Source organism: Spea bombifrons, chromosome 5 (genome assembly GCF_027358695.1).
Source record: "Spea bombifrons isolate aSpeBom1 chromosome 5, aSpeBom1.2.pri, whole genome shotgun sequence".
Classification (NCBI taxonomy): Eukaryota; Metazoa; Chordata; class Amphibia; order Anura; family Pelobatidae; genus Spea; species Spea bombifrons.
The window spans coordinates 50,394,242-50,406,923 of NC_071091.1; the positions used below are offsets into that span (position 1 = coordinate 50,394,242).

The 12,682-nt window shown below is 36.9% G+C and overlaps 2 protein-coding genes across 2 annotated transcripts in view; one reads left to right on the plus strand and one right to left on the minus strand.

Moving 5' to 3' along the window:
- Positions 1 to 1,173, minus strand: part of MTRR (5-methyltetrahydrofolate-homocysteine methyltransferase reductase) — a 37,211-nt gene extending 36,038 nt beyond the window's left edge. Inside the window, exon 1 of the mRNA XM_053467460.1 lies at positions 1,073 to 1,173. The gene's annotated coding sequence lies outside the window, so the exon portion shown is untranslated. The remainder of the gene's footprint in view (positions 1 to 1,072) is intronic.
- Positions 1,174 to 1,361: 188 nt separating this feature from the next.
- FASTKD3 (FAST kinase domains 3) overlaps positions 1,362 to 12,682 on the plus strand; it is a 14,073-nt gene continuing 2,752 nt past the window's right edge. Inside the window, exons 1-6 of the mRNA XM_053467979.1 lie at positions 1,362 to 1,498; positions 2,518 to 3,947; positions 6,376 to 6,461; positions 8,497 to 8,671; positions 11,955 to 12,024; positions 12,648 to 12,682. The exon at positions 12,648 to 12,682 is cut by the window's right edge and continues 80 nt beyond it. Of these exons, the coding sequence (XP_053323954.1) occupies positions 2,528 to 3,947; positions 6,376 to 6,461; positions 8,497 to 8,671; positions 11,955 to 12,024; positions 12,648 to 12,682 (1,786 nt within the window). The 5' untranslated portion in view covers positions 1,362 to 1,498; positions 2,518 to 2,527. The remainder of the gene's footprint in view (positions 1,499 to 2,517; positions 3,948 to 6,375; positions 6,462 to 8,496; positions 8,672 to 11,954; positions 12,025 to 12,647) is intronic.

Sequence of the window (12,682 nt, forward strand, 5' to 3'; positions counted from 1 at the left end):
AAACGCCAGAAAAAACTCCAGAAAAAACGCCAAAACGCAGGTAAATGCAGTGGCAGTTTTCTTGGCAGTTTTCCTGGCGTTTTTCATCAAGAAAAAAACGCCGGACAAAAACCCAAGTGGAAACCTAGCCTTAAGATGTTAAAATGATGACATTAAGTAACTTGATTGTAAAAATATAATACAATGAATTTTACTTCAGTGTGTTTAAGCTACTAAACGAATAACTATTATATACTAGTCAGCATGCCGCTGTGATGTAACGTTCGTTTTTAGGAGTTCACTGCGTGGTGATACTTATAGACTTTAAAGTAACTTAGGCAAGTATCAATTTAATAACAATCACCCCGAAGTAAAATTTATAACAAATGGCTTTCACACTGAAGTTAAATTCATTGCGTTATTATTACTAATAATAATTCAATTAATTGCATGTCACCTTGATTACATTACAAATTCTTGCCTATTGTACAATAGTAAGTAATGTAGTAATGTAAATAATAATGTCACCGCTTAGTGATCTACTAAGAGTTAAAGTGGATTTATTTCTGCGAATTATTAACAGAGACTCAAATGCAAATATCCGGTGAAAGCATCCTGAATCGTGTGTTCTGCTTTTATATAAGACACTTATGATAATGACTGACCAAATGACAGGTCTAAAGTGACAGATCTGCGCAATGATTTGCCCGTCGCTATTATTTAAGTTTTAAGATTGTAAGAGCACTCCTCACGTGTTATTTATGTAAGTCAAATTGTTATGTTATATACTACTTTGCCTGTCTGCCCATTGTACAGCGCTACAGAATATTATGGCGCTATATATATATATATATATAAAACAATAAATAATAATAACGTGACATTTTCCTTTAGAATATTTATTTGGCCTCTAAGTATCCGATTCCAGCATTCAACAAACAGAATAAGTACGGGTTGTGTAAGCTCTACTTTGCCGGAGGCAATCTGACATACCGACACGTGGTCGTGAAGTTAGAAATGGACAAATACACTAAAAAACGCGATCAGCATTAACATTAATACAGTACTTTACCCACTCAAGACGTTTTCTCACCTGTCACGTTACACCGGCACACAGTATAGCGATTTTTCTAATGAGAAAAGTAACCAATCCCTTTAGCTCCCGTACAATTGAGGGTCAGAAGCTAAAGTTCGCAGGCTCGGACTCTGATTGGCTGTTCGGAACTCTATCGCTGAGCGGAATACGGCAGCCATCGTCATGGGGTCGTCGGTAGCCATGTTTCTTAAGGGAGGAGCGGTCTGTTTTTAAGAGTACATACCTGATTTTGTCTTGGGGAGCCATTTTTGTTATGGGCAACCGTAAATTGGAATTATCTTATATAGTTTTTCTGTCAGTTTCAGCCATGCTCCACCTTGTAAAAATAGACTGTACATTTATACATTCCGTCGTTAAAGTTAAACGCGCATAACCCAATGATTATATTCCGGGTTAATAGCCTTCAACTTGCTGTCGCCGAAGGTAATTTGAAATCATATAAATATTTCATAACTGTAAACCGTGAGTAGCTGACTTACATGCACATCATCGTTAAAGGGTAATTTTGGTCTAAAGTTGATTGTCGATTGGTCCATATATACCATTATGTGTTTTGTTTTGGTTTTAAAAAAAATTATAGCTGTGGGACATATTTAAAAACTGAATCAGTTGTTGTCCTTGCTGGTTATATATATATATATATATATATATATATATATATATATATATATATATATATATATATATAACCAGCAAGGACAACAACTGATTCAGTTTACAAATATGTCCCACAGTTATAATTTATATATATTATAGTTTAATGTAGTTTTTTGTACATTTCTAGTTGGCAGGTTACTTTGCTGCTGTAGCCAAATATATGGGGATATTTTCAAAGACTGTAACTACCCATTATATTTTTATTAAATTGGCTATTGTAAGTTATGGGAGTGGTTTGATTCAGTTTATGAAAATATATATTTTATTCATGTGTGGAATCAGCTGCATAAACCACAGATAGTAAGCATTTTTCCTATATGCCCATAAAAATGCCTTAAGGATGATAATAAAACTGGAGAATTAGGAACCCTAATTGTACTTATTACTTTACTGCTTTTTTTTCTTTTCTAGAGGAATCCTTGCCCACACTTTGAATATTATAATGTATACATTGCTGTTACTTTAGAATTTCCGGTTTACAGTTAATTACTCAAATTGACAGAAATGAAATGGATGGTAATAATGTTTAATTTCTGCCCATTGTTGAAGAACATGTTTGCACACATAATATGCCCTTCACTACGAATAAGTAATTTCTACAAAATTATCTTACATTCCCAAATAAGGTGTAGTTTATAACATTTACATCTAGCTAAAATACTGTTTTACCAGTCTGTGAGATCCTGTGATAGATGATATTGTTAGCACCGGATTCAGCAGACTTTGCCTATGCCAGGATCATGAAATGTTTTCTTTTACGGTTGTCATTTTCTTTCTAATTTTAGACAGAGGAATATGGCTTTAATGAAGTTGCACGGCTTTCGTTCTTGCACCTCTTTCGTGATAAGTGCCTTCAGACGAAACCTAAGTGAAACCTTAACAAGTATAAAGACGGACAGGAGATTTATGCATACAATATGCTGCGGTGGTAAAACGCTCAGGAACACCCCAAGCTTGGCTCCGTTGATGAGCAGAAGACATCTTTCTTCTGCCTTCTATCCCCACGTTTGTGTAGCAGGGTGCTCTGTGCGCCACCATGGAGACACTGGGAGCAGTCAAAAGCAGGTAGATGAAAAGAGATTCATGGAAGACCTTAGTAAGCTTGGTTCTTGCAAGCAAATATTTAGATTATTGGACTCAGTTGGGTTTTTGAATGACACTATGTTATCTGCAGCTTTGCTTAGGATTGTTCAAGTCGAAACACAAAATGGAATCCTTTTAAATCCATGTGATGTTTTTGAAAATCCTGTTTTTAAAGCTATTTGCGTACAACTTGAGGAAAATTCTCAGAGGCTATCTGATACTGGCCTTGTGAATTCTTTAAAAGGCCTGGTTCAACTACGTGTAGACCCCTGGAGTACTTTGATGGTGCGTTTAGTGTCCGAAAGCCAAGAACGTCTTGACAAAGGAGAGATGAGTATACAAAACCTTTGCATTCTGGGGGAAAGCTTACTAGAAATTGAAGGCCCCAAATGTGCTATGTTGCAACCTATCATGGATCAGGTGCAGCAGAAGAATGTCAACGAATGGTCACCTGAAGAAATTGCAATGGTTTATAGCTTGCTTCAAGCTGGTTTGGGTGAGAGGGGGCAATATCAGGGTCTATTAAATAAAATGCACAAAGCAACAATATATATCACCTCTCAACTGAATCCAAGATTGATTAGCTCCATACTTAGTGCCTTGGTGGTTCTTGAGCAAAGACAAGCTGTTCCGTTGGTGATAAAGTTGTGCAAAAATTCTGTAAGGCACATACCTTACTTTACAGATGAAGAGCTTGTGCAAGTGTTAGTAGCCATGACAAACTTTGAACATAGTGACAAATACTTCACTGAAGCCCTGGAAAGGCATGTCTCGAAAATGGCCTTTTCTATGTCACCACAGGTAGTTAGCACCGTAATGCAGTACTGCGACAAAAAGCTGATCCTTTCCAAGCCTATTTTTGATGCTGTGGCTGAAAGTTTTGTATATAATTCCGAGAATTTCACCACCCTACAGATTGCTCAGCAAATTATACCATTTGGAAAGCTGAACTACTTGCCACCTAATGCTGCAACATTATTTAGAAAGCTGGAGAGAATTCTGAGCAACCGTTTCTCTCAGTTCCATCCACGCACCCTGCTTAACCTTCTGCACTCATGCATACTCTTAGAGCGCTTTCCTGTAAATTTCTTGGCTAAGATTTTCAATCCTTATTTTCTACAGCAACTGCAAGGTGAGATTTGTTATTTTTATATTAACGTTTGTATATGGTATTTGTGTAAATGCCTATGTTTGGTATTGTTTATCTCTCACAGATTAGAAGGAGCTTTGAGGGCTCCTGGGCAGAACAAATTCAGAAGTCAACTGCACATTAATTTGCATTTTAAGTGATGCTATCGATATTACATCTTTTTCACCTGTGTGCCCCAATATAACTTGTAGGGTAGACGGTCTTGTTTTTGTCTAAAAGTAATGTTTTATTGTGATTTATTGCTGTGCATTATCGTATGGATTGATACTATAAACAAAAAATCGAAAATCCCTAAAATATGGTGAGATAACTTCCCAGTCATGTAACAAACCCAAAAAGAACAAGCAAGAGTTTCTCCCATACTTATGAGTTCGTATGTACTTTGATATGCTCTTGTAAGGCAAGAATTATAACTGGGTAGGTGATTTACTTTGGGTGTTTCAGGGTTAACTTAAAGGGACTCGCTGTGCATTCTTCTAAAACAAACACAAAATTAAAATGCTTACAAAAAAGAGGCAGCCTGCTGCAGAAGCTGCACTCCAACTATTCTGGCCACTGATTGGCTGCTACAAGGAACGTGCTCCCTTTTAAATCGAAGGAACAATGGGCCCATTTAGTCTACAACGTAAATAATAGGTGCCAATATCAATACACTCTGAGCCTTAATGTGAGAACACTGATTGGATGAAAATATTGCAAGTGATAATATGATAAACTACAAAAAAAAACAAACAAAGTTTGTTAGAGGACATTTTTACTCAAACCCATAGTAATGAGTTTACAGAATGTACACAATGTATTTTATGTAGGGTTTAGCTTAGTAATGTGAGTAACCTATAACTAACTGACATTTTCTGTCTAAATGGCCAAGTGATATAAAAAAAAAAGAAAATATAACGAGCTAGGTACATCTTAATAGTGTTGTAAAACAACTGCTTGTAAAACCTCATTAAATAAATACAGATGGAGGATACCATTGTTTTAGAAACAAGGTACAGTATCTCACAGTACACCCCTCGTATTTTTGTAAATTTGAAAATCTTTTCATGTGACAATACTGAGTATTAAAATGCCTCGTTCATTTTGAAACTTGCCATAATCATTGTCTTCAATTTCCCTTAAAATAATAAAAGGCAGCTAATCTACTTCTTTTCCTGAAAAAGACGTCAACTAATATACCCTGTTTGCTCGCTTATAAGACAAAGTTTTTATATCGTCTTATATTTGAGGTTGTCTTCTTATCAGACCTCAAATAGAGGTCTGACTATAAGACTAAGATCCAGATCCCCCACAGCGCTGCTGGGGACCTGGATTCTCCTCTCTGGCTGGTGGACTCCGCTGCTGCCGGCACTTCCTCTAGAGCATCACATGACTTTCCGTCATAGCACAGACCTCCACCGGCTGCCCCACTAGACACCAAGGAATCTAAAGCACGGGGGCAAGTCTAGGGAAGCACTGGTAAGTCAGGGGAGGGTAAGAATGGCATATGTGGGGTATTAGGGCTTTTTGAGAAGGGGCAGAGGGGGGAGGCAGTGAGAAGGGGCAGAGAGGGTGGTAGATAGTGAGAAGGGGCAGAGGGGGGGTTTCCTTTCTTTTTCTTTGGGATGGGGGGCGCCAGAGGAGTTAAGGCCGGCTCTGTGTTTCAGGAAGATCTTTGAATTTTCTATGGAATCTCTGCTGCAGTGAAATTCTTGTTAGATTACTAACATATTTTAACCACTAGATGGCACTAGAAAAGCATAACATGAATCAAGAATAATTTAAGATACGGAATACTACGTTTAAAACCACATCTGCAAATGTCAAATAGCCCATGTGGTTTTAGTCTTAATGTAAAATTGAATGCCAGTCTGCTTTGAAATCAAACATTTCAGAGTTTTTTCACACTTATTACTCACTTTCTCTTAAAAAGTATGGCTGCTTGCAACAGTAAAACTTAGAAGAATCGCATATCATACATTTAGCACATCTACTAAACTTATTTTATATAAAATTAATGTAGAGCAAGACATTGTTGCCCCCTTATATATAAATATAAAAATGTAAAGCTTTTCTGCTCCTACTGCCTGATGGTACAGGTGCACTCAATTGAATACATAAACTCTAAAAACCAACCTGCAGTTCACGGATTGCTTGTGAATTATACCTATAAATTCCAAATTCACTGGATTTAATTTGCTAAAAATATTTATAGTACGGTACAGTAGGTTTTTTTTTTGTTTTGTTTTTTACAGCTGGCCTTTAAAAGGTAGCATCTTAACTTACTAATAATTTCACGAGGCAAATTTTACAATTACTTTGCTTATGTGTCAATATTACCACATGCATTGTGTTTAAATTGTTTGTCAATGGTAAAACCCACTACTTATATTACTAGAGTAATATTCAAAATGCTTGTTTTACATTTTAGATCAGACTGGAAACTTGGACAAATTTGCGCTATCACAGCTAACGCAGCTATTTCTCACTGTTACCTTGGAATGCCCGTTTTATGAGGTATAGTATCATTTGCAAGCATGTGTTTTGAAGTAAAAATTTCAATGCAATACGAATCTAAATAAACATAAAGTGCTTCCGGTAGTAAACGTTGAATAAGATGCAGTTGATGAAGATATATTGGGCTATATCCATTGAGGTAAGTTCCAACTAGGTGTGTACGCCCGTTTACAGGTGTAATATAAAAATATATTTATTTATATGAAATATACTCTCTGGTTCCCCCAGAAAACAATGCACTGTTTGTGCAATATCATTTAGTCATATGCTTAATGTATATATTGCACCCCAGTTATCCTAATAAGGTAGATTCCAGATAAATATAAAGTGCTTCTGTTTGCAGATGTAACGTTAGTTGCAATATAAAGTATGTATAGCACCATAATATTATCTCTAGTTTCACCAAAATAAAGTGCACTATGTGCAATGTCTTTGTGGTAATTTGATTTAAATACTGCAGTAAAAAATTCCATTTGATGTAAAGTGTAATTTAATAATATATGTATTGTACCACTCCACTAATAAGTAAAATAAATAGATAAGGTACACTGTGTACTAATTAAAGTGCTTATTCTATCTAGGACTCCCAATAAAGTGCAAAATCCTTTGGTAAAGTGCTGACAAATATCACCCGAAAGACCGCCCGCAAGTTTTTTGGCGGGTCTTTTGGGACCCGCATCCCAATGCAGTCCTCTAGTGGCAAGTCACTGAGCTCTTCACTACAACCCATTCTACTGCCAATGTTTGTCTATGGAGAGAGCATGTATAGACCTAAAAACATTAAATATATATCTTTTAGCAATGGGGGTGGCTGAAACTCCTAAACACAATAATTAGGATGGGTATCCACATACTTTTGGTCATGTAGTGTACACAAGTGTCATGTATATACTTAAATGCAATACTTTGTAGGGGAGAGAACCCTACTTAGTAGTCTGTGACTATTCAGCAGCTTCTTTGCTTTAGACAGGGATCAGTGTATGCAGCAATTAACATACGTAAATAGGCCTACCCTCCACTGCATCATGTGTGCTGCCATTTACATATGCTGCATGTTGGATCTACATGTGTGGACCACCATAAAGGAGATACATTTACTAAATGGGTAACAAAATTATTTAGGTTTTGCTCTTGGATGCCTCCTCCGAGACCTGTCTACTTCCTGTGCTTTGTTCTTTGCCGATTGCGATGAGAGTCCATGGCATGTCAGTGAACCCTTGGCTGTCGAGGTTGTTATTTTTGATGCACTATAACTACCTTATGTCTTGTTGCTGTGCTCAGTCTTTCACTTTTGACATTAAACTGGCTTCAGCAACCTTGCCTTGTTGGTGAGTCTGACTGTTTCTCACCCAGTTTTATTCACCCTGCACAGCTGTTTCAGTTAGTGGTTATGTTTCAACCCATGTATTAAATTGAGGATCATTAACACCTGTCCGATATCATACCCGTAACTATATGCCAACGTATACGTGAAGGATTGATTCAGATTATTGTTAAATTAGAAAAATAACCTACCATGTCTATTTTTGAAAACATTCTAACTTTCACACTAAAATGGTTGCACAGTACTGTATGTTTTTTGTTTTTTCAAACCGGGATCAAGTTTTTTGTCTTTCAAATGTCTTGTATACGTTTAAACAAAATAAATGGGCTGCTACTATGGATATTCTTTATTGCGTTGTTTTATACCGACTGTATTGGGCAATAACAGTAACTTCTTTTGAGAAATCAGAAATGTCAACAAAAATGGACGGTGTGTGTAGAAAAAATATAAAGTGAAAAATACAAACACTGGATTAAGAAAAATATATAATTTATTGATGAAATATAAGGATATAATAAAAAGACAAACAACATATTCAAGTAGAAAAACACTTGCATAAGTATACACGAAAACACAAAAGAACTAAGATGCTGCTTTAAAAGCAATGCGTTTCGTATAGCCCTTCTTCAAGCCTCAGAGCTACCTCAGTGTGTCTGTGTGTTTCTTTTGAGCAATATTTATCAGTTTATATCATATGTTTGTTTATTGCAGGGCCCAACTCTTCTTCCTAAATACAGACTGAAGACTTTCTCTACAACTGGCTGTTCCCTGGAATCCCCAGTAGATGTTCATCTGTACAACAGAGTGAAGTCTGGATTAGTAGATCTCTTGGGGGCAAGAATGTATTTTGCATCCCATGTACAGTCTCCTTACTGCTACACACTGGGTAAGATCGGCAATTAGAATCTCGGCTGTGATACACGTCTGTGATACATACGCAAATTTAGCTTTAGACTAAATTGTGCAGGTAAAAATGAAGTACTTGTGTGTAATATATACCCACCAGATTAGGTCATTGGCTGACAATCTGTGAAAATGATCAATAATCAGTCACCTAAAGAGTCATTAATCATTGATGAGATAGCAATTTATTAGGTTAAAAATTGTTAAAATAATAAAATAATTATTGTAAATAAAAATATGACCAGATCACTTTTGATGAGTTTAGGCGACTGACATTGATAAGTGAATCCAAACAAAAACAGTGACCTAAAATGTCACTAATCAGTGATCAGATCAGTTATGTGATAAAAATGTAAAAAATATATTTTTATTAATAATGTGTTTTTTTTTTAGCCTGATGACCCCTCTTTGTTTCCCTCAGACAGATGTCACTGATGGAAGGGGGAGGGATCATCCTGTCTTAATGATCACTGTTTTTTTAAAAAAAATATATTTCTTCAAGACAAGGAGCACTTGTCATGTTATCATTCAATTTAAATATATAATAATTTTACATACCCAGTGAAAATAATCTAAAAACATAGAAACATAGAAACATAGAAAGTGACGGCAGATAAGAGCCAGAAGGCCCATCCTGTCTGCCCAACCTCTGAGTACTCTCCTTTAGTACTTGCCCTTATCCTATATCTAGCTTGGCATTATGCCTATCCCATGCTTGCTTAAATGACTTTACTGTATTAACATCTACCACTTCCACTGGGAGGCTATTCCATGCGTCCACTACCCTTTCCGTAAAGTAATATTTTCTGATGTTACCATTAAACCTTTGCCCCTCTAGTTTATGCTTGTGTCCTCTTGTTGCGGTTTTATTTCTTCTTTTAAATAAACTTTCTTCCTTTACTTTGTTGATTCCCTTTAAGTATTTAAATGTTTCTATCATATCCCCCCTGTCCCGTCTTTTTTCCAGGCTATATAGGTTAAGATCCTTTAACCTGTCCTGGTAAGGTTTATTTTGTAATCCATAAACCATTTTAGTAGCCCTTCTCTGCACTTTCTCCAACATATCTATATCCTTCTGGAGATATGGTCTCCAGTACTGTACACAATACTCCAAGTGAGGTCTCACCAGTGATCTGTACAGCGGCATGAGCACTTCCCTCTTCCTACTGCTAATACCCCTCGCTATACAACCAAGCATTCTGCTAGCATTACCTGCTGCTCTACTGCATTGTCTACCTACCTTTAAATCCTCAGAAATAATTACCCCTAAATCCCTTTCCTCACATGTTGAGGTTAGGACCGTACCAAATAGTCTATACTCTGCCCTTGGGTTTTTATGCCCCAGGTGCATTACTTTGCATTTATCCACGTTAAATGCCAATTGCCACAGCTCTGACCATTTTTTCCAGCTTACCTAGATCGTTTGCCATTTGGCTCCTTCCTCCAGGAACATCAACCCTGTTGCAAATTTTTGTGTCGTCGGCAAATAAACATACCTTTCCATCAACACCATCTGCAATATCACTAATGAAAATATTAAAGAGAATGGGTCCAAGTACAGATCCCTGAGGTATCCCACTGGTAACAAGACCTTGTTCTGAATATACGCCATTGACTACAACCCTCTGTTTTCTGTCACTCAGCCACTCCTTAATCCATTCAACAACATTGGGATCTAAACCCAGAGATTGCAGTTTATTTATAAGTCTTCTATGTGGGACAGTGTCAAAGGCCTTACTGAAATCCAGATGCGCAATGTCTACTGCACCACCTTGATCAATTACTTTAGTCACCCAATCAAAAAAATCAATAAGATTTGTTTGGCAAGATCTTCCTGAGGAAAACCCATGTTGTTTTTGATCTTGAAAGCCATGTGACTTCAGATGTTCAACAATCCTTTCCTTTAACATTGTTTCCATTAATTTTCCCACTACAGATGTAAGACTAACTGGCCTGTAGTTGCCCGACTCCTCCCTACTGCCTTTTTTGTGTATAGGCACAACATTCGCTACTTTCCAATCCCCAGGGACAACTCCCGTTACTAATGATTCGTTAAATAAATCAGTTAACGGTTTTGCTAGTACACCCCCAAGCTCTTTTAATAACTTGGGGTGTATCCCATCAGGCCCCATCGACTTATTTGTCTTTACCTTAGACAACTGAAGTAAAACCTCCGCCTCGATAAACTCACATATTTCAAATGATTCAGTCTTTTTTCCCAACTGAGGTCCCATTCCATCATTCTCATCTGTAAAAACTGAACAGAAATATTCATTGAGGCAGTCAGCTAAACCTTTATCCTCTTCTACATATATGCCTTTTGTTTTTAGTCTAACTAATCCTTGTTTAACTTTCCTTTTCTCATTTATATATCTAAAAAATGTTTTATCTCCATTTTTTACTGATAGGGCAATTCGCTCTTCTGCCTGTGATTTGGCAGTTTTTATAACTTTCTTTGCCTCTTTCTGCCTAATTTTATAGATCTGTCTATCTTCCTCACTTTGGGTATTTTTGTATCTACTAAAGGCTAACTTCTTGTCTTTCACGATTTTGGCCACTTCTGCAGAGTACCACAGCGGTTTCCTTAATTTTTTACTCTTAATGACCAAAACATTTTTCTTATTTTGGAACTGCCTCGTTTGCCTGCAGGGTTTGTGGCATTTATCATGAATACTGGCACCTACAGTACATGCCTTTATATTTTAAAGCAACAGCCCAGCCATTTTGCATGGAGCCCTCTGCATTTTAGCGCATGCAAATTGCTAGTTAGTTTAGAGTTATAAAGGAGATATTTGTCTTATTAACTGCTCCTCCAGTTGCCTTTACTGAAAGGAAGGAGCATTGCTTGGTACCTCTTGCACATGTTCTGTTGAACTTCCATTCTAGTGAATGGGGTCTGATCTCCCAGTAAAATAATAAGCAGTAGTATGAATGAATGTTTCTGAAACACACATTTTGGTAGCATAGTTGCAATTGACTGCTACTACTTCCATTAAGGAGCTCTCATTGACATCATTGGGAGCGCTACTGAGCATGTGTAACTAATGCATGCTGTTTTGTCATTAGAGGGCCATGGGAGGAGTTGCGTAGCTTAAGAATGCATGCTCTGGGGAAAAATGGACACCAGCATGCATTAAAAAATAAAAATACAGGTTTGCTAACTGGACTGTCCCTTTAACGGAAAAATAAAGTGTGACTGAAATTAAGATCAGGAGAGACCATGAAACAGGTATCATATGTTCCTTGTTGTTCTGTGTTCTTTTTAGATGTAGAGATCAAGTTGGATGAAGAGGGGTTCGTGTTGCCAGCTTTTCAAAATGAAGAGGTTCACAGAAGGTTAGTATAATATTTGTACACTTATCATGGCATGTTAGTTTGCATATTTCGTGACTTGTGTTCATTGGAGGAAATACATAAATACATACCTAAATTGAAACCACAAACTTATAGCAATATTATTCATACCTTGTTAATATAGTAGTACGTGGCTTTGTTATGTTTATTAATTAAGTGGCCCTGGAACATCAATTAAAGCAGCCCCCCATGATCCAACATTTCCTGCAACTGTTTGGCTGCTTAAAGCAGCCAACCAGTAGCAGGAGAGCTATGGGAGCACTTGCAGCGTTCATAAAGTCAGTGCTGTAGCTTTTAGAGGTAAGTATATTATGTGCAGGGAGAGGTGTTTGGTCAAAAAAGAACTGGTGGTGGGGGGGGATAGATGCATATGCGGGGATTCTACAGAATCCACCATGCATTTGCAAAGGGAACACCTTGAAAAATCTTCAATCTATAACTAAAAAAAGTATGTGCAAAAAGATAAGGGCACCCATTATTTTATTACTGACAGTGTATTTATTTTTTTGTATACAGTGAATGTTGCATTGTTCCTAATATTATTGCGTCCGAGTTTTACAACGTGATGGTTTGTTGGAATTAAACGTGTACTTTGTCATCAACAGAATAGCGGTCTGCATTGACGGTCAAAAAAGGTTTT